Here is a 19,164-nt window from a genome sequence, read left to right as displayed (position 1 = left end):
GAACATAAAAATCAAGGCGAGGAAGATGAAAAAGAGTGCAAATGCAAAGTTTTAGAGAGCGATAAATTCTTCACAGTTCACCCTAATCCGTCCACCCTTTTCTATGTTCCACACTAGTATCCTACTCCTACCAAACAAAGGGTAAACTATTCATTCCTTAAAGATTCCTGTAACTGTAAACGACGATCATAAAGTAATTCACACCTTTCAATTATTCAGCAAAAGAAGGAAAAAAAAAAAGGTCACCTCTTTCAATTACTGCAAGATTTTCTAATTGACCACAATGATACAAAATCAACCAAATGAAGGAATTCTAAATGCACATCATGTATTTCACTAATTGCAAAACAATTCCGATATTGTATTTATTATATATGTCTAATAGGTATTTCTAAGCCCACAATTTTGACTTCCTTATTCACTCACTCCGGCTTCATAGAAGGAAAACCTCACTTCATAGCCATGAGACCCCTGATCAGCCCCAATATCTCATTCCGCATTTCGGCAACAACAGATGGAGTGACCTGCTCCTTCACGGCAGAGAGCCACAAATCACCTTCGCCCTTGTCTTTGTTTCCCCCATCACCATGCCAAAGGCATATAACTCTTGAAATGGCTGTGACGTATAAGCCGCAATCACAGCCATTCGTTTGCTGTGGCGAATCTGCGCATTCTAGAAATTTGGCAGCAGATACGGAATCTGTATCAGACATAAATCCTTTAACCGCATTGTAAAGTTGTTTCGCGTGCCTCTTGTTCATCCCTCTGTGGCTATCATGGTGAACAAACATATTGGAGTTCCTCTCATATGCAAGTAAGCTCCAATGAGACCCGCCTTCAGCTTGACTCACATCATCATTGTCATTTGTAGGAAAGAGCACCAGCTTTCTATCAGGCAAATGGAGCGGTTCCACGAAGTCTTTGAGGCTCTCAATCACCGGGCAGCTCATTATCCAGAAAGATATCGACGGTGGAACAAGTAAGACGTCCTCGGATGGATAGCACGAGGAAAGATAACTGAAATAGAACTCGATTATGCGATCATTCAGAAAATACGGGCCACTAAGGATGTCCAGGTCGGATCGCCGGAGTACAACATCATTGTAGCTAAGAACTTTCTCATCAGGGTTGGAGCCTCCCATGTTCTAGTCTTCCAGATACCAATATGTATTCCAGGGCATAAAAACTCCAATTAGGTTGACAGCCACCATTAAAGCAATATGTAGGTTATAAACTCAATATAAAGAAATATAAAAACAATTTGAGAATGGAAGACCATTGATTCTAACTCATTACAGAATTATAACTACAGAGCACAACAATACGTGCTATTTTTCCTTATACATTGTCGAAGCTGAATGTGAGTCTCCTAATCCAGACCCACCACCAATTAACACTAAAAACACCATTACAAGTCAACAAGTTGTAATAATTTCCGTAGAACAACAAAAAAATCCATCTTCCCAATTCATTTTTTTTTTTTTTTTTTGTGGGAAACCCCCACTTAAAAATTTTATCAGAGCTACCACTAATAGAAGGACTCACAAACAAACTAAAAAAAAAAAAAAAAACTTGGTCACCTTTTTAATCCGCAAGCATTAATAATAATACCGCAAAGTCAATAAAGTCTACGAAAATAAACCAAAATACCACTGTCCAACACCACAGACATTTATGTACGTAAAAGTGATATATATTAATAATTACAAATCCGTTAAGAAAATAGTGGAAGGAACAAAAGGGCAAGTTAGTAAAAAAGAAGTAAGGTCGGCAGAAAAGAATGAATTTCCCATCGAGAAAATTAACAAACTAGTTATCGTTTGGTTTCCAAGAAAATTATTATGATAGTGCTCAGTTCTGCAGAATTATACTTGGTTGTGTTGCTTCGGATTTCTAAAAAATATAAGAAGCAAAAGAAAACTCCTCGTTTGGTTTCTTGAATGATCTGAAAAGTAAAGAATAAGAATTATTACCGACCGGTCGAAATTTTTGGCGCTTGGAAGATCAGAATCAGAGCTTCCGAAATCCTACGCCTTCGCTCCGTCGAGACTCACTGCCACGGCGCTCGCGCACACAGCCACTGTTGAGTTGGACTCGGAGGGGCAGTTTTGATGCTTTCTTTTGGAGAACGGCGTCGTTCCACTCACATATCTCTTACGTCAAACGTTATGTCGTGTTTTGTGACTTGTCGTTGCTCATCAAATTTCAATCACTTTGAATATTGAACATTGTAATAAAATTTAAGGCTTAATGACTAGCGCCAACAATTCTGATAGCGATACAAGATTTAAAATTTATACGAAGTTAACGGATTTAAGTTTATTATAAATGAGTTGAAGTCATAATTGAGTTGATAGACTTAATAAATGAGTTGAATTATAGTTGACCTCCTACGTGACACGAATTAATACGATTAATTATATGTATCATTTGTAATATAATGAGTTTGGGTCATAATGTATTCAATATTTGTAGGTAAAATTCATTAATTTTTTTAAAAGAAAAGATAAATTGACTAATAAATATGTTAAATTTATCTTAACCGTGTTAAATAAATTATTATTATATTAATTATTTATTTAATATATTAATTTAAACGAATTATACGGGTTGATACGATTAACACAATTAATAAATAAATTATGTTTAAATTAATATTTTTAACACATTTAATAATCATATCATATTTAAATTAATATTTTTTAATAAATTAAATTGACACAAACACAACCAACTAATACAAATTACCACTCTTACTTTCAAATTACATTATACGTTAAAGGTGTCAAAGACTAGAGGAAAGTTTTCCAATTTCAAAAAAAAAAAATAAATAAAAAAGAAGAAAAGTCTACCATATCACAGACAAAACGAAAAAAAAAATAGGAAAAGGAAAAAGAAAATCCAAAAATATATATTCAATTTCAACTTCTCCAACCCGTTCGAACTTTGATGAGAAGGAAGAATAATGCGAATTCCGGAATTCTAATGGCAGTTGCCAAAGTGCAATAAAAACCGAAAATAACAAAAAGAGAACCAAAAATGAAATCGACAAGGGACACACCCAACGCACACTCCTTCGCGCACTCGTAGAGAGAGAGAGAGAGAGAGAGAGAGAGAGAAAGAGGAGAGAGAGAGAGAGAGAGAGGACTTTCAGATCTGGAAATAAGGTTTTTTTTAGATCTAAAGCGAATCGAGCATCTTCCGTTTGATTCCCGCGAAAATGGACGACTTCATCGACAACTTGCCGGCTATGGATCTGATGCGCTCGGAGAAGATGACTTTCGTCCAGCTCATCATTCCGGTCGAATCGGCTCACCGTGCTGTCTCGTATCTCGGCGAACTTGGGCTCTTGCAATTCCGAGACGTAAGTTCCCTTTTTAGATCCGTCGCGGTTCTTCGCAAGTTTTGTCCGATTTAGCATTTGTTTTTCCTTCGTTTTGTTGCTTCGATTACGCAGAAACCGAAGTGAGGATTCGATTTCAGAGTTAATTACGATGTTTTGATTGACGAGTAATGCATGCGGCTTTATTCATACAAAGTTTCGTAGGTTTTGATCGCAAAAGAGGAAGTTTGAGAGTTGTTCAAAGAGTTTTAGCTTTGTATTAGTAATTTGTTTCCGCAACTGAAATTTCTCTGCGAATGGGAACTGCTGCGGAGTTTTGGTTTTTAGTGTTGAATTGAATTGGAGGCATTTTACTTGGAATTATATACGTAAACTAGTTTTATACATTTATGTGCATGTGCTTGCATGTCAGCACAAGTAGGTTTTGTTGGTTTGGACCTCGTTATGCGGGTAAAATTATGTTAAAACATCTTTTATTGAGGGGGTTCCTAGATTCAACTTAGGAGACGTTTGGTTCATGGATTAGAATCATTTTCGATTTATGTGTATTTTTTTGAGAGAAAATACTGTAGCAAATCATGAATCATGATTCGAATCGGGGTACGAATCCCCCAACCAAACAACCTCTTAGTATTTTCTTTCCCTGAATTTGTACTGGTCATTAAAATGGAGATGACTTGAAATTGGGAATAAGCTTCATGCTATTTGATGCTAAGTTATGGCTGCAGAGACATGTCACTAGCTTCCTTTAATCTGGCTCCCAAATTGTCAAAATATTAACCAAGTTACGCTATAAGCTTTGGTGTGGGGGGATTAGATAACGTGTATCTGAAATTTTACGAGGGGATTAAGCTCATTTGTTTGTAGATTAAGGTTTGAACTCTTCATTACCCATAAAACAAGGTTGCTAACTTGTGATTATCACTGTATTTTGTTTATGTGATCAATGATAATTGTGAACTAATATTACCCACTAAACAAAATCCCATACTTTCGGGTGCATTTCTACTTGATTTTCTTTTCCTTGCAAATAATATAGTACATATGGACTTCTGAAAGGAATGATCAACATTTTTTCTTTTCCTTGAGAAAATACTTCTCGTTGTGCTCATGGTTATCTTATTTTTCTTCACAGATGAATTTTGATAAAAGCCCTTTCCAACGGACATTTGTTAATCAGGTATCTACTCTTTTTTTCCGCTTTGTTGGGGGTGGCGGGAATAGGTTTCTACTTGGATCCAATCAGGACTACCATTACAGACTGAATTACTTGAAATTCGACATCTTTTGTGACTAATAATTGGAAACTTTGGCAAGTTTAGTTATAATTTTTAGCTACATCCAATTGTGGAGACTTTGGTTATGTCCTTGTATTATTAATGGTACTGCTTGGTGTTTTGGTATTTCTCTTCACAGTGTGTTACACTTGATATGTCCATCCATTTATGCATTCTCTCATCACTGCTAAAATATTGACCAAGAAGATTAAGTATCCCAGTTTTGCTCATAAGCAAAACTTGACTTTGTATGAACCCCTGCCCTGCCCTTGGTTTTTACCACAATGTTCATGAAAATATTGTCTCTCTCAAGTGTTGTGAATATGGCCCTCCGGCTCCCATCCTTTTGTTGCTGTTGGCATACCATTTCATAGTTGAGAGTGATATTGACTGAGGGTAATCAAATATGTATTTATCTGGTTGTATCATTTCCTGTGGTTCTCCACAGGTAAAGCGATGTGCAGAGATGTCAAGAAAGCTACGTTTCTTCAAAGAGCAAATCAGTAAAGCCGGTCTAATTGCCTCTACACGTCTTGTTATGCAACCAGATCTGGAGTTGGAGGAACTAGAGGTCCATTTCTGTGTTCCTGCTTTCCTTTTGCCGACAACTTTCTATTCTGTTCTCCTTTCTTTGGCTTTCACTTGGTATTGTGTTCAATGTATAGTTGAGCCTATCAGTAAAACTAAACTGTGTAATTTCTGTTCCATGGAGTAAATTTTAGAAACATTGTATTGTGCATATTTACTTAATTCTATTTTTCCCTTTGTTTTCTCTTAATCCCAGATACAACTTGCTGAACATGAACACGAGCTAAATGAAATGAATTCGAATAGTGAGAAACTACGACAATCATATAATGAGCTCTTGGAGTTCAAGATGGTATTGCAAAAGGTACTTGATTTTGGCCTTTTCCCTTCTAGTATTGGTTCTTGTTCTTTTAGGTCTACTTTTAGGACAGCGGTAGAAGAAAAGAAGAAAATATTATAGGGAAAGGTCATATTTTAAAAAGAGCTTAATGGAATGGAATTGACATTTGCTTTCTTGTTGAGAAACAAAATAAGTAAAGAAGGGATTATGAAAGCGATTAAAGTCTACAACATTTCATGTATAGTTTGGTGAGTTTTCTGAGGAAGCCATATTCTATCAACGTTGGCTCAAACCACTTCTAAAGTATAAACTCAAAGCTCTTCTTAAAAATAGGCCAATTACTACACTCCTAAAAGCAACTTTCTGTCTTGCCAAGGAGGTACATATTATGTATGCAGTTGTTTTAAAATTTTCTTTGGCAGGCTACGTGTATCTATGTTTATGTCTTTGTGTGTAGGCTTGAATAAACAAAGCTTAGCATGTGATTTGGCTCAAACCCAGTATTTTTTTTTAGCTTTAGTAGTCAAAATCCTGGTTGCTAACTTCACTTATACATGATTCGAGTAATAGCATTAGGCTGCATACATTTTGGCATACATCTTTATGTCTTATGTTTAGAAAATGTAAGGGACTATTGAACTGTTTAGGCACACCTTAGGCCTTGGCTCTAATGGTAATCGGTGTGGCAGGGTAATTTTTGATAAGTTTTCAGTTTCAGGCTTACAATTCAAATAAAGAAAGAGTATTGCTTCTTATTTTAGTAGCAATTGTTGGTTGATGGAAAAACTAGTTGTTTATTTCTATTTCTGCATTTGTCTTTATGGAGCTACTTTTTGCAGCATTTCATCCGCATTACATTTATCTTTTATTTGGAGTAGTGGTTTAAATTGATCTCAATAAAGATTATTTTTCTCCGCCTTCTTATGTGTGTAATTTTCGTGGTTACATCAGGCAGGTGGCTTTCTTGTATCAAATAAAACTCATTCAGTTTCGGAGGAAAGAGAATTAGATGAGAACATCTACTCTAACGATAATTATATTGAGACAGCGTCTTTGCTTGAACAGGTACTCCTTCACTATCCCTTGTTACGTTCATTTTTTTTTACTAGTCTAATTACCATGGTTTCACTTTTCCTACTTATTTATAGGAGATGAGGCCTGGACGCTCAGATCAATCTAGCTTGAGATTTATTAGTGGGATAATTTGCAAGTCTAAAGTGCTTAGATTTGAGAGGATGTTGTTTCGTGCTACAAGGGGGAACATGCTTTTCAACCAGGCACCAGCTGATGAACAGATCATGGATCCCTTATCTACTGAAATGGTTTTTATGCCTCAATGCTCTTATTATCTTTGAATTTTTGTTCTTTCCTCCGCAAAATGTGAATGCTTTCTTTATCTTTACCCTTAGTTTGCTTGTTGCCTTTTGTGTTCCTGCACTTCGTTGTTTTTTTTTTCCTCTTTTTCTTTTTGGTTTTTCGAAATAAGCAGCACTTTAGTCATTCCTTTAAGAGTTTCAAGAAAACTTTGCAGGTTGAAAAAATGGCATTTGTAGTGTTTTTCTCTGGAGAGCAGGCAAGAACAAAGATTCTTAAAATTTGTGAAGCATTTGGAGCAAGTTGTTATCCTGTGCCTGAAGATGTTACCAAGCAGAGGCAAATAACTAGAGAAGTAAGTTTGCAGTTGAGGATTTGACTGACTTTCTTGAACTCAAATATGGGTTCCAAGCTTAAAATATTTCTTGCTTTGGTCGCATAACTTATTGGTGCAGTTAATACTGAAAACCTGGTTTAGCGTTAGGATGCTTTTTCTACCTCTATTCTCTTCTTTTTTTTAATATTTATTTCTTCCAGGTATCATCACGCCTAGTAGAACTGGAAACAACTTTAGATGCAGGGATTCGGCACCGGAATAAGGCCCTTACTTCCATAAGTTTCCATCTAGCAAAATGGATGAAGATGGTATCATCTTGCTTTTTTGTCTCTCTTGTCATTTGAACTAACATGGATCTGATTTTGCTCTACGAAGGTACAGTTAAATAGTATCTTGTTTCCTACTTTTACACAGGTAAGAAAGGAGAAAGCTGTCTTTGATACACTAAATATGCTAAATTTTGATGTTACGAAGAAATGTCTTGTTGGAGAGGGATGGTGCCCAATTTTTGCAAGAACTCAGGTAATTTCTCCTGCTGTTTTTATTATTATTTTTTCTCTTCTAAAATCCCCACTCTTTTTTTTGGTACTGCAGTTACCTTTATATTTACATAATATGTGTTCAATATTATAAAACTGTTGAGGACCTTCTCAAAAGTTAATACTACTTTTATTGATTTCTCTTATGCAGATTCAGGAGATACTGCAACGTGCAACATTTGATAGCAGTTCACAAGTGGGCATAATATTTCATGAAATGGACGCTACAGAATCACCTCCTACATATTTTAGAACCAACTCTTTCACAGGTGCTTTTCAGGAAATTGTTGATGCGTATGGGTAAGTTAAATAGCACTACTGACAACAACAACAACAACAGATACAAGCCTTAATCTCAAATTAATTGGGGTCGGCTATATGGATTTCTCGTTTCCAGTCTGCTCTATTAAACACGAGACCCTCATGAAGCCCTAGATCTTGAAAGTCGTGCCTACTGACATTCCCCAAAAATTTTAGTCTTGTTAGCCACATTCTGTTGCATTTCTTGGCACGCGAATAGATAGGCGTTTTACTTTTTTGTTTAGTTTTGAGATTTAATAATTAAGTTGTGTCAGCTTCAACCCACCTAAGAAGACAATACTAATTTGGTCTTAAAAATGTAAAGTTCAGATAAGGGTAGCAAGATTCAGGGGTGGGTTTTTTTTTTTTTTTTTTTTTTTTTTCTGGTATTATACAAAAAAGATAGTTTGGTATAGAAAAACTTAATTGATTTGTTAATTAATAAAAGTTTTTAAAAGTAGGTTGCCTAACGTCGTGCATGAATTTCATAGTTCCTCCAGTTGAATTTGAGTATATAGAGATAAAGAAAAAAGTATAAGAGTGCCAATTTGCTAGAGACTCGAGCAATTCATAATTGGTGAGGTTCGTCACCACTTGGAACTGTTAGTACTAAGTCTCCCAAAAGCTTCTTGGGGATTTAAACTCAGGACCTCCTGTTTTGATACCAAGTTTCCAAAAGTTAAGCTGTTAGGAGATGAGCCAACTATAATTTTTATATTTTAACAGGATCCAGACCAATCATAATTAGCATGTCACCCTAATGCTATTATGGAGTATGGACTAAAACCATGAGATGGCTATTACCGATGTTGATCTTTAGCATTTTCCTCGTAAAATGGATCATGTTGCAATAATTTGAAAGATTGAAAGTATGGGGAGTGCTGACTCTAAGATAATTCCCATGGCAACTTTGTAAAAGCAAACTAATGGTATCGTACGAATCCTTTTTTTTTTTTTTGTCAATTGTTTGTTAACATCTTTAATGAGAAGGTAAATTGATGATGGAATCTTCCATCCGTGCTTCTAGTAGCCATTTCTCATTGACATCTTTTTTACTTATTTTGCCGCCCTCCTTTTCCTCTGACCCTCCTCAACCTTGCTATTTTTAGATGTTGTCTTGAGTTAGAATCCTTTTCTTCATTATCTTCTGCCCTTTCTCTTTCTCCCTTTCTGTTGCAATTTTATTTTAACATTTACAAAAGGAAGGAAAAATGGTAGATGCGCCTCTGTCGCAATAACATGTGTTATAGGAAAGCATAAGTGGAAAAATTGAAATTGAACTAACAGTTAAATTAAACAGTTTAGCTGATCAGAAGCTGACAAAGCATTTTATTTTGCAGTGTTGCTAGATATCAAGAAGCAAATCCTGCAGTATTCACTGTTATCACATTTCCATTTCTTTTTGCGGTGATGTTTGGGGATTGGGGTCATGGCATATGCTTGTTGCTGGGAGCGTTAGTCCTTATAGCTCGTGAAAGTAAGCTCAGTACTCAGGTGCGGATTTTCTACCAATTGCTTGCACAACAGTTTTAAGAGAGTGCCGTCTCAGTAGGAATCATGCTTTACCAGTAATGTGAATCATATTTCTCCAGTCAAAACTTTCTTCTAAAAGTTGCTGCAGCGTGTTTGATATTTTCCACAATTTTATGTGTTGGCTTGGTAAGGTAGGCCCAAAAAAAGAAAAAAGAAAAAAGAGTTTTGTCTCTAATTTTTTCTTGAAAGGTCACAACTATGTTCCAGAAGCTAGATTGCAAGAGCCCCAAAATATAAAAGTTTTTCTAACCCTTCACTGCTACCACTGACCTCTGATCACTAATTATTCTACACACCTAGTTTCTCGAAGAGTTTTATCTATGGTGTAGCCTTAAAAATTAAGATCTGAGTAATATAATAGTAGAAGTGGGAGTTCAATTATGGGTCTTTGAAGCAGCTCGATATTTGTTTTTGAGCTGAGTCAGTTCTTTTTATGGGGAAAACGTCTAACTGGCAAAAAAAAAAAGGACTTATAGAATCCTGGTGGAGATAAAACGTCACTAGAACTTCATACTTTGCTAGATTAGGGGCAGAAGATTTAGCTTTGAGTAAAATGAATCATCGAAACAACTTATTAGACCGGTAGCTTTAGCTGAAAATGATGTGAGACCTGGATCAAGCTGTTGATTTGAAAAGACAAGAACAAGGACTTGATGATTGTGGTCCTCTTTTTATTTTTTCTATTTTTTATTTTATTTTATTTTATTTTTGGTATCTGAGGAATATTATAGGATCACTTCATAAGAATATCATACTTTCACCAAAAGGTGTTGATAATTTTTTTGGATAAAATGCATTAAATGCATATGCAAGACAAATTCTATTTTCCTCCTGTATTGGTATCTAACTTTTAGATTTGTTCATCTCAGAAACTTGGGAGTATGATGGAGATGCTATTCGGTGGACGCTATATACTTCTTTTGATGTCACTATTTTCAATTTACTGTGGGTTGATTTACAACGAATTCTTCTCTGTTCCTTATCACATATTTGGTGGGTCTGCTTACAAATGCAGAGATGCTACTTGCAGGTAATTTGTTATCTCCCTTTTCAGAAAATTTATTTTTCTTTTTTGTTCTTTTGGGCGTACTTGTTAACTAAACATTCCTGATCAACCTCTTATGTGATATTTTTTGGTTCTCATGTTGGTTAGGCCTTTTTCAACTTTTTTAGCAGGAATGTCTGTTTAGATGTCCATTCATTAATCTAAAGACAATTTTATCCAAATTTCTTATTCTTGATTTATGCTGACTTTTATTCTCATTTATTGGATCTGTGAAATGGTTCCCAGCCAAAAAAAAAAAAAAAAAGAAAAGAAAATTGTTTGTGCCTTTCTGTATGTGCTTATGCATGTATTTCCTCCCTATTGCATGACTACATAACTTTGCAAATTGGTTTATTTTTCTTAAAATAAAAATGAATCTTTAGCGATGTTTATGTTTTTATCAGCATATTTTTTTTTGTTCATTTTGAGCAGTGATGCACACACTGCTGGCTTAGTCAAATTCCGAGACCCATACCCATTCGGTGTGGACCCTAGTTGGCGTGGAAGTCGTTCAGAACTGCCATTCTTGAATTCTCTCAAGATGAAGATGTCCATTCTGTTGGGTGTAGCCCAAATGAACTTGGGAATCGTTATTAGTTACTTCAACGCATGTTTTTTTCGCAGCTCAATTGATATAAGGTGTGTCTATTTTTCGTACTTTTTTTTTTCCTTCTCCCTCAGATTGTCAGACAAACCTCTCTTCCAAGGGTGGGTGAAAAAGGTTTTTAACTCATCTGAATCATGTTGGTAGGTACCAGTTTGTGCCACAGATGATCTTTCTTAACAGTCTGTTTGGGTATCTTTCACTTCTCATCATCATCAAGTGGTGTACCGGATCTCAAGCAGACCTCTATCATGTGATGATTTATATGTTTCTGAGTCCCACTGACGATCTTGGTGAAAATCAGTTGTTCTGGGGCCAAAGACCGCTTCAGGCATCATCTAAACTCTTTTTCCTATTGTTTCTATGTTTTTATTTTTATTTTATTATGACGTTTATGGCTAATAAGCTCCAATCTTGCAGATTGTATTGTTGCTTTTGGCTCTAATTGCAGTTCCGTGGATGCTTTTTCCGAAACCTTTTATTTTGAAGAAGCTTCACACGGAGGTATCAAGTTCTAAGTTGCCAGCATTCATGTTGAATAACGCATTTAACTTCTAAGAATCTCATTAAGGGTATAAATCACCTGCAAATTTGGCTGTGACTTTCTTCTTCAATCACGAATGTGTCTATGCCAGGGCTAAAAATCTTACTGAAGGATATTTTAGGGCCTGTTCTTGTAGAGTGTGACTTGAGTGTAGTTTTTGAGTTGAATTTGAGTTATAACTTGAGTTTGTGTTTGGTTGTGTACATTTGAGTTATAGTTTGAGATAATAATCTTTTTTCGAGTTTGTGTTTGAGTGAGTTAAAACTTAAATTTGTATTTAGATAGTATTTTAATAAAAATTCAATGGTGATGAAAAATTTTAATAGGGTATATGGGTGATGTTTTGTTCGTCTTTTCGTTGTCAACGCATAGAAAAAAAAAATTATCTCAATCAGGATTAAAACGAAAAAGTTATAGCATTTTTAAGAATAGAAAAAATACTGTTCATTAATTTGAGTTCGAGTTTCTGAACTCAAGTTGAAGGGGACACTTGAACTCGAGTTTTAGTCCCAAACTCGAGTTCAAACTTAAAAGAACATGAACTTGAATAAAGTTAGAACTCGAATTACTTTTTTTTGAGTTTTTTAGGCAGCCGAACACACCCTTAATTTTCTGTGTCACTCTTAGCTTTGAAGTGATAAAAAATTCTTGTGCTGGGAAAGATGTAACAATTTAAATCTTGTTTTCTCGATGTTACTTCCAGAGATTCCAAGGTCGCACCTATGGCATTCTTGGTACCTCAGAGATGGATCTCGATGTGGAACCTGATTCTGCAAGGCAACAACATGAGGAGTTTAACTTTAGTGAAATATTTGTGCACCAGATGATACACTCAATCGAGTTCGTTCTTGGTGCAGTTTCTAATACAGCGTCATATCTTCGACTTTGGGCTTTAAGGTATAAATGTTATTTTCATCTCAGATCCTTTATGCTTTTATTGTCTCATTTTTAACTGCTCAGTTGACTTCTGTTACTTGTATTGTAGCTTGGCTCACTCAGAACTCTCAACTGTGTTCTACGAGAAAGTCCTTCTCCTTGCCTGGGGGTGAGTTTCAATTCCAGTTCAATGTCTTCGTTAGTTTGACTTCTGCAATCACTATTCTCTTTCTCTCAATAGTGCTCTCTCTTTTTACTCTTTTTCATCTATTGTTGGCACCTACAATTCTTCTATACGTTCAACTTTGAAGTTCCAAAATGAAGCTGATTGAAGAAACTTTTATAGTATTAGATTGTGATAGGGACATTTTGCAAAACCTTTAAATAAAAATAAATTGAGAAGAGAACAATAACATGCGTAGGAAAAAAAAATGCAATCCTCCTTTATCATATAATACTGCGTATGCGTTTATCATTAATTTTGCAATTACCCGTGATTACAACAGGTATGAGAACTTTGCTATCCGGTTAGTTGGATTAGCAGTTTTTGCCTTTGCAACTGCTTTCATACTGCTCATGATGGAAACATTAAGTGCTTTTCTTCACGCCTTGCGTCTTCATTGGGTGGAATTTCAAAACAAGTTCTACCATGGTGATGGCTACAAGTTCAAACCTTTCTCTTTTGCCACCTTGGCTGAGGATGAGGATTAACATACATGTTACAATAGCTACATCATATTGCTTGGCAATAGCTGAGAAGGCCGGAACCTTTCGAAGTACGAAATGCGATCGAGCCACCCATTTTGGCTTCTTGAAGGAAAGCCTGCTTTATGTTATTAACATAATTATGCTCCGATTTTGACTTGGAAATGTAACATCCCGGTTCGTTATTCTTTGATGCATTGGTATATTGGAGGGTTTAGGGTAAGCTTCCCTTTTTATTTTTTTTGTTCTATGTGGAAAAGGGGAGGGCAACTTGTAAAGAGGAGCTGGGAATCATAAGGTACATACGGCAGTTCATTGGGGAGGAAAATTTATAGGTTTACGTTCACACACACAAACGCACCATGCATTATGGATTTTGTAGGGATTTGTGTTCATAGAGGGAATGGAATTATGTCTCATTAAATAAGAAATCGGTCAATACAATAGATACAATCATTGGTGGAAAGATGTTATGCTACTGCCATACTATCTTCTTCTAATCTATGTTGCATTATTAGCAATTTGCCAATTTCGAGTGCAGTTTCGGGCGTATAGTAATAGTAAACTAGAGAGAAAAAGAGAGAGAGAGAGAGAGAAGACATTTGATACAAGGCTTCCAAACTCAGAAGAGAGAGGATAGAGGAAGTAGAATACAAAGTCTGAATAAGCTCTAGAACATCTGTCTCCAGAAACTAGTTACAAGCCATTTGAAACTTTTGGCAAGCACCAATGCTTCGGGTTGATGAGAGCATCCAATGATTTAGGAGGCTATATTGGCAACCATGGCAAAGCCTTCACACTCATGTGTAAATGCTCCAATTCCTATGTTTTAGTTTGCCTCTGCTCAGGAGGTAACTTCCCCTGAATTGTTTCTGTTGAACGAATACTCATTTCTCAGCCAAAAAAAAACAAACGCTCCAAATTCCCCTGTTTTTATTTTCTATAAAAGTCCTTGCATTAACATTAGATTTGAGTAATCTGAGATTAAATAGTTTTTTTTTTCTTTTCCCAGTAATTCTCTCTTTTTGAAATTATAGTAATTATAATTATAAATTAGTGCGTGGGAAAATTAAGTTAATGACTGTTTTTTGACCACTTTTTTTAATAAATGGCTGAATTTTTTATTTTTTAGACAAATGACATAACTTTTTTGTATTTTAACAAAATGGCTTTTTCTCCAGTAATCAGTCACTGACTGATGATCAATTATTAATTGACCGATTCATTATTATAATTTACTAATAATTTATTATTAATAAACACGTAATTTGTCCCTTCAAAAAATAAACATGTAATTTATTAATTGAAATTGATTTTGGTTATTGTTAATTGATATTAATTAATAATAAAAAATTATCAAATAAATCAGTGATAAAATTAAATTAATTAATAATTAACTGCTAAGTTAATCAGTGATACACTAGTCATTTAGTTAATTTTACAAAAAATTGGCTTTTTAAAAAAAAAATGTTAAAAAAGGCCATTTGCCTCTTGCGTATATCCTAGTTCCAGTTGTAATAAGAGGATGTTTAGTTGGAGGATTCAAACTATGATTTGAATTATAATTCATGATTTATTATAATATTTTATCTCATAAAAAATACATATAAATTAAAAATAACTCTAATCACATGATTCTAATTCATAAACTAAGCGTCTCCTAAATGTTTTACTAGGAGAAATGTGAATCCTCGGCTCTTATTATTCTGATTCCCATTCCGTCCTATTCTTGTCCCAGTCCTGCAACCAAACAGCCGCCCAAAGTCTAATAGGTCTACGTGGCTGAATCGCCTTTGTCCTGGGCTCTTCAGGAACAGTACTTGACGTCTCTCTCTCTCTCTGAAAAGAAAATTTCAGTTCTGAAAACACTCTCAGTGGAATTCCACAAATGGGCACCATCGATGCGTTTGCGGAGATTTTCGGCAGAGAGACAGGTTTATCTCGCCCCAGATGCTTCGCTCGCCGCTTCTCTGCTTCCGAGGTCTTAAATTATTTTCCTTTTTTTTTATTTATTATTTCTCACCTGGGTTCTCTTTATTTATTTCATTCATTTGATGTAAATAAGTCAAGGCAAAATTGAAATGTAATAATAGTGTTATTTTTGGTATTTTCCTTTGTTGTTGTGAAAATATCTTAATTTCGCTGTTCCTAATGTTATTCAATCACATCCTCAAAAAAAAAAATAATAATAATAATAAAAAAAATGAAAAAATCGATCAGATTAATTTCATCGTACTAGTGACTCTGCAAATCCTGTTTACAATAATCAATGGGAAATTGGGTGCTGTAAATTTGAAATACTGGAATTGTTTCATGTTGTTTTTGCAGGTTATTGTGAAGAGAATAAATCTTTGTGGGAAGTTAAATGGTCACAAGGGGTGCGTGAATACAGTAGAATTCAACTCCAGCGGTGATCTCCTTGTGTCTGGTTCTGATGATCGACAAGTTTTGTTTTGGGATTGGGCAACTAAAACTAGAAGATTATCTTATCCTTCTGGCCATTCTGACAACATTTTCCAAGCCAAAATCATGCCTTTTTCTGATGATCGTAAAATAGTTACTTCTTCTGGAGATGGCCAGGTGAACTTTTACCAATTTCTTTGTAAATTTCTTTGATGTTCATTTTTGTGTCTTTGTGAATATTATATACGACTGCAGTAAACATCTTTGTGTATTCTTAGGTTACTTGGAATCGTTCGCGGGCTCTCGATTTTTGTATTTTACTTGAGAAAATGCTTGCACCAAATGTTGTATCTCATGAGTGTTTGTTCATTTTGTTTGGTTTAAGGTATCTGATTGTGACAATTTTTTTGGCATATTCATTTCTGTTTCTGTTGCCTTAAACGTTGATGGGCTGGTTTCAGTTGTTGAGACAAGTCAGTTTAACTCATACATAACAAGTCACTTATAAGAGTGAGATACTGATAGTTTACCCTCGATTTATGGTATTTTTTCTATATAGATAAGGCTCGGTCAGATTTCGGAGGATGGTCAAGTGGATACAAAAAGGTTGGGGAGGCACCAAGGCCGTGTGTTCAAGCTTGCTGTAGAGCCAGGAAGTTCCAATATATTTTACAGTTGTGGTGAAGATGGTTTTGTTCAACATGTATGCAAACATCTTTATGTGCTCCTTATATAGAAACTATGTTTTTTTTTTTTCCAGCTTCAGAGTTAACTTTTTCTTGTGCAGTTTGATCTGCGAAGTAATTTTGCTACAAAGCTTTTGTGTTGCACTTCATTGACAGAAACCGGTCAGCAGCTTGGAAACAACATAAGTTTGAATGCCATTGTAATAGACCCGAGAAATCCACATTACTTGGCTGTAGGAGGTGATGATGAGTTTGCTCTTGTGTATGATATACGAAAATGCTGGCGGGATGCGTCAAGCAATTTGGATAAACCGGTTAATACATTCTGCCCTCGTCACCTGATCGAGGCCAACAATGTTCATATCACAGGCTTGGCTTACTCTTGCACGAGTGAACTACTCGTCTCTTACAATGATGAGCACATTTATCTGTTCCAAAAGAATATGGGATTGGGCCCAACACCGCCTTCTGCCTCATTTGAGGATACTCAAGAATTAGAGGAGCCACAAGTTTACCAGGGTCATAGGAATGCACAAACAGTTAAAGGTGTGAGTTTCTTTGGCCCAGGTGATGAATACGTCTTGAGCGGATCTGACTGTGGCCATATATTTGTTTGGAGGAAGAAGGGAGGTAAGCTCATACGCCTAATGATAGGCGACCGCCGTGTTGTGAACCAACTCGAGCCCCATCCCCATATGCCCATTTTTGCAACATGTGGGATCGAAAGCAGTGTTAAAATATGGGCTCCTACGCCAACTGATGCTCCTCCACTTCCAACCAATGTAGAAAAGGTACACTACTAAGCGAGTGCTAGGTATCCCACCCTTTAATACCAACTCACGTGGCAATGTATGTCATTTTTCTATTGGAAAATTCAACGCTTTTAATGTTAATTGACGTGATATTTTTTGAAACATTAATTAATAAAAGAATGACAACTCATATTCACGCCAGTCATTATTGAAAAGTTGGGATTCCTAACATTATTCTGGTGTCTCAAATATGACTTCGTTTTGTTCCCTTAATATTTTGTCTGAATACAGGTTATGGAGTCCAATAAGCGGGGAAGAGAGGATCAAGCGCGTGTGATTCTCACACCTGATGTGATAATGCACGTATTGCGCCTGCAGCGACGGCAAGCCATGGCATTTGTTGAAAGGAGATACAGCAGAGCTGATATTGAGAGTAGTGATGAAGAAAATGGAGGTCCTTCTGTTATAGGATCCTCGGATGGCAATGCTTCTCTTGAAGAGGATTCGGCAGAAAATATTAGAGAGTGTAACATTACCTAGATATAAGTAACTTGTTAGTAAACAAGAACACAAAGGGCTTTCGTATGTACCTAGTAGTTATATAAAGGCAAGTCTTGGTTCTTGGATTGGAAATTATCATTGGCTTAAATTTTGGTCATGTTTTACAAATAAGGAGGAAAAAAAGACGAAAACGTAGCTCAGATGATTAAGGCATTGCTCGCTTCGCGGATTTGAGTTTTCAACTCGAGTTGACATTATGACATTTTTTTGAGAGCTTTTAAACAAAGTTATATGTGACATTTTTTGAGAGCTTTTAACTATAAAAATTTAGAACTGAAAATTTAAATCGATAAAATGAATGGGCCTAACTTGTCAACGTCAAACTAAAATAAAATTTCCTTACTGTTCTATTACGTCAATAAATTTTACTTTTTAAAAAAAAACACCATAATGCCACAATTCTTGGAGTCAAATGAAATAGGTATTTTTACTTCCTCTCGTTCAGGAATGTTTTGTGCTACATAATTTTTTTTTTCTTTTCAGTTTTGATGGGAGAAGTAGATCAGTTGTAACTAGATGAAGTCCGACTGATTGCATCCCTCAAATCGTTGTTCCGGTATAAGTTCTTGACAGTGTTGTGGAGAAAAAAAAATTAGACTGTTCTCTTTCTTCCCTGAACAATGCAATTTGGGGACTTGGGGATTTTGCCTGAAATTAGGCCAAAATGGATTATCAATGGCATTTTTAACAACTTCAGCCGCATCTTGTGCGCCTCACACATTTACTCCGTCCATTTTTAATGATTTTGTCACAGTAGGGTTGATAGTGCAACTTGTAAAATTCAGGTGTCAATAGTGTGACGTTTAAAAGTTTAAAAGGTAAAGAGAGACATTAAGTATTTCTCGGGATTATTGGCACTATACCCCCTGAACTCTTTCAATTTGACATTTCAATTCTAAACTTTATTTTTTGGTAATTTAAACTTTGAACTAGCCTAATTTGGTACTTTCAACCCAGAACTTTAGTTTGGACAGTTACCCTAACTCTCACAATTTGGCACTTTCAACCCTGATTTTTATTTTTTGGAAATGGTTTATTATTTTTAACTTTTTATTATAACTAGTTTTGCACTGTGCTTCGCACGTATTAGCGTTTTAGAGATACCTAAAGAATTTATTGTTTACCGAATAATAAGAAATTCATTTATACAACCATTTAAGGATTTTTAAATTTATTTTAAAAAGGAATATGTGTAAAGATCACAATTGACCAAAAAAAAGGTAGGAACACATTTAAAGGAAATTATTTTAACCAATTGAAAATAAAATAGGAACATATGGGAAAAAATTACTCTCATAGGAGTAAAGTGGAGAACAATATATTTTTAAAAAACACACACAAAAATTCATAAAAAAATAAAGAAGGTAAAAAAAAAAAAAAGTAAGTGTAAAGGCTGCCTGTAGAAAAGAGTTTTTGCTCTTTTATGTATTGCTAGATTAGTATATTATATAATTCATATATTAATTATTACTTATTT

At 35.3% G+C, this 19,164-nt stretch overlaps 3 protein-coding genes across 6 annotated transcripts; 2 read left to right on the top strand and 1 right to left on the bottom strand.

Annotated features, from left to right (window-relative positions):
• Nucleotides 1-329: 329 nt before the first annotated feature.
• On the bottom strand, nucleotides 330-2,092 carry LOC21394486 (NEDD8-specific protease 1). Of its 4 annotated transcripts, none has more exons than XM_024176016.1 (2): nucleotides 1,974-2,092; nucleotides 330-1,150 (listed from the first exon to the last, which is right to left on the bottom strand). In XM_024176016.1, exon 2 carries the CDS (start codon nucleotides 1,140-1,142, stop codon nucleotides 450-452), a length of 693 nt encoding a protein of 230 aa, XP_024031784.1. In that variant the 5' UTR covers nucleotides 1,143-1,150; nucleotides 1,974-2,092; the 3' UTR covers nucleotides 330-449. The 4 variants fall into 4 exon arrangements, with proteins under 4 accessions (XP_024031784.1, XP_024031783.1, XP_010112350.1 ...); XM_024176015.1 differs by having other exon boundaries at nucleotides 1,978-2,092; XM_010114048.2 differs by having other exon boundaries at nucleotides 330-1,145; nucleotides 1,978-2,092.
• An 832-nt stretch (nucleotides 2,093-2,924) lies between these two features.
• LOC21394485 (V-type proton ATPase subunit a1) lies at nucleotides 2,925-14,206 on the top strand. Its single transcript, XM_024176021.1, has 18 exons — nucleotides 2,925-3,364; nucleotides 4,479-4,523; nucleotides 5,069-5,191; nucleotides 5,405-5,512; nucleotides 6,440-6,553; nucleotides 6,637-6,810; nucleotides 7,020-7,157; nucleotides 7,340-7,447; nucleotides 7,554-7,661; nucleotides 7,830-7,978; nucleotides 9,319-9,472; nucleotides 10,381-10,541; nucleotides 10,989-11,195; nucleotides 11,308-11,491; nucleotides 11,581-11,664; nucleotides 12,408-12,601; nucleotides 12,690-12,749; nucleotides 13,087-14,206. Exons 1-18 carry the CDS (start codon nucleotides 3,221-3,223, stop codon nucleotides 13,289-13,291), a joined length of 2,460 nt encoding a protein of 819 aa, XP_024031789.1. The 5' UTR covers nucleotides 2,925-3,220; the 3' UTR covers nucleotides 13,292-14,206.
• An 878-nt stretch (nucleotides 14,207-15,084) lies between these two features.
• On the top strand, nucleotides 15,085-17,826 carry LOC21394484 (DDB1- and CUL4-associated factor 8). Its single transcript, XM_010114046.2, has 5 exons — nucleotides 15,085-15,266; nucleotides 15,614-15,865; nucleotides 16,248-16,391; nucleotides 16,476-17,165; nucleotides 17,418-17,826. The coding sequence occupies exons 1-5, from the start codon at nucleotides 15,174-15,176 to the stop codon at nucleotides 17,664-17,666; spliced, it is 1,428 nt and encodes a 475-aa protein (XP_010112348.1). The 5' UTR covers nucleotides 15,085-15,173; the 3' UTR covers nucleotides 17,667-17,826.
• The last annotated feature ends 1,338 nt before the right edge of the window (nucleotides 17,827-19,164 follow it).

This window comes from Morus notabilis, unplaced genomic scaffold (assembly GCF_000414095.1).
Source record: "Morus notabilis unplaced genomic scaffold, ASM41409v2 Scaffold160, whole genome shotgun sequence".
NCBI lineage: Eukaryota > Viridiplantae > Streptophyta > Magnoliopsida > Rosales > Moraceae > Morus > Morus notabilis.
The sequence above is the reverse complement of the archived record's forward strand: the minus strand, read 5'-3'. Positions and strand labels throughout refer to the sequence as shown.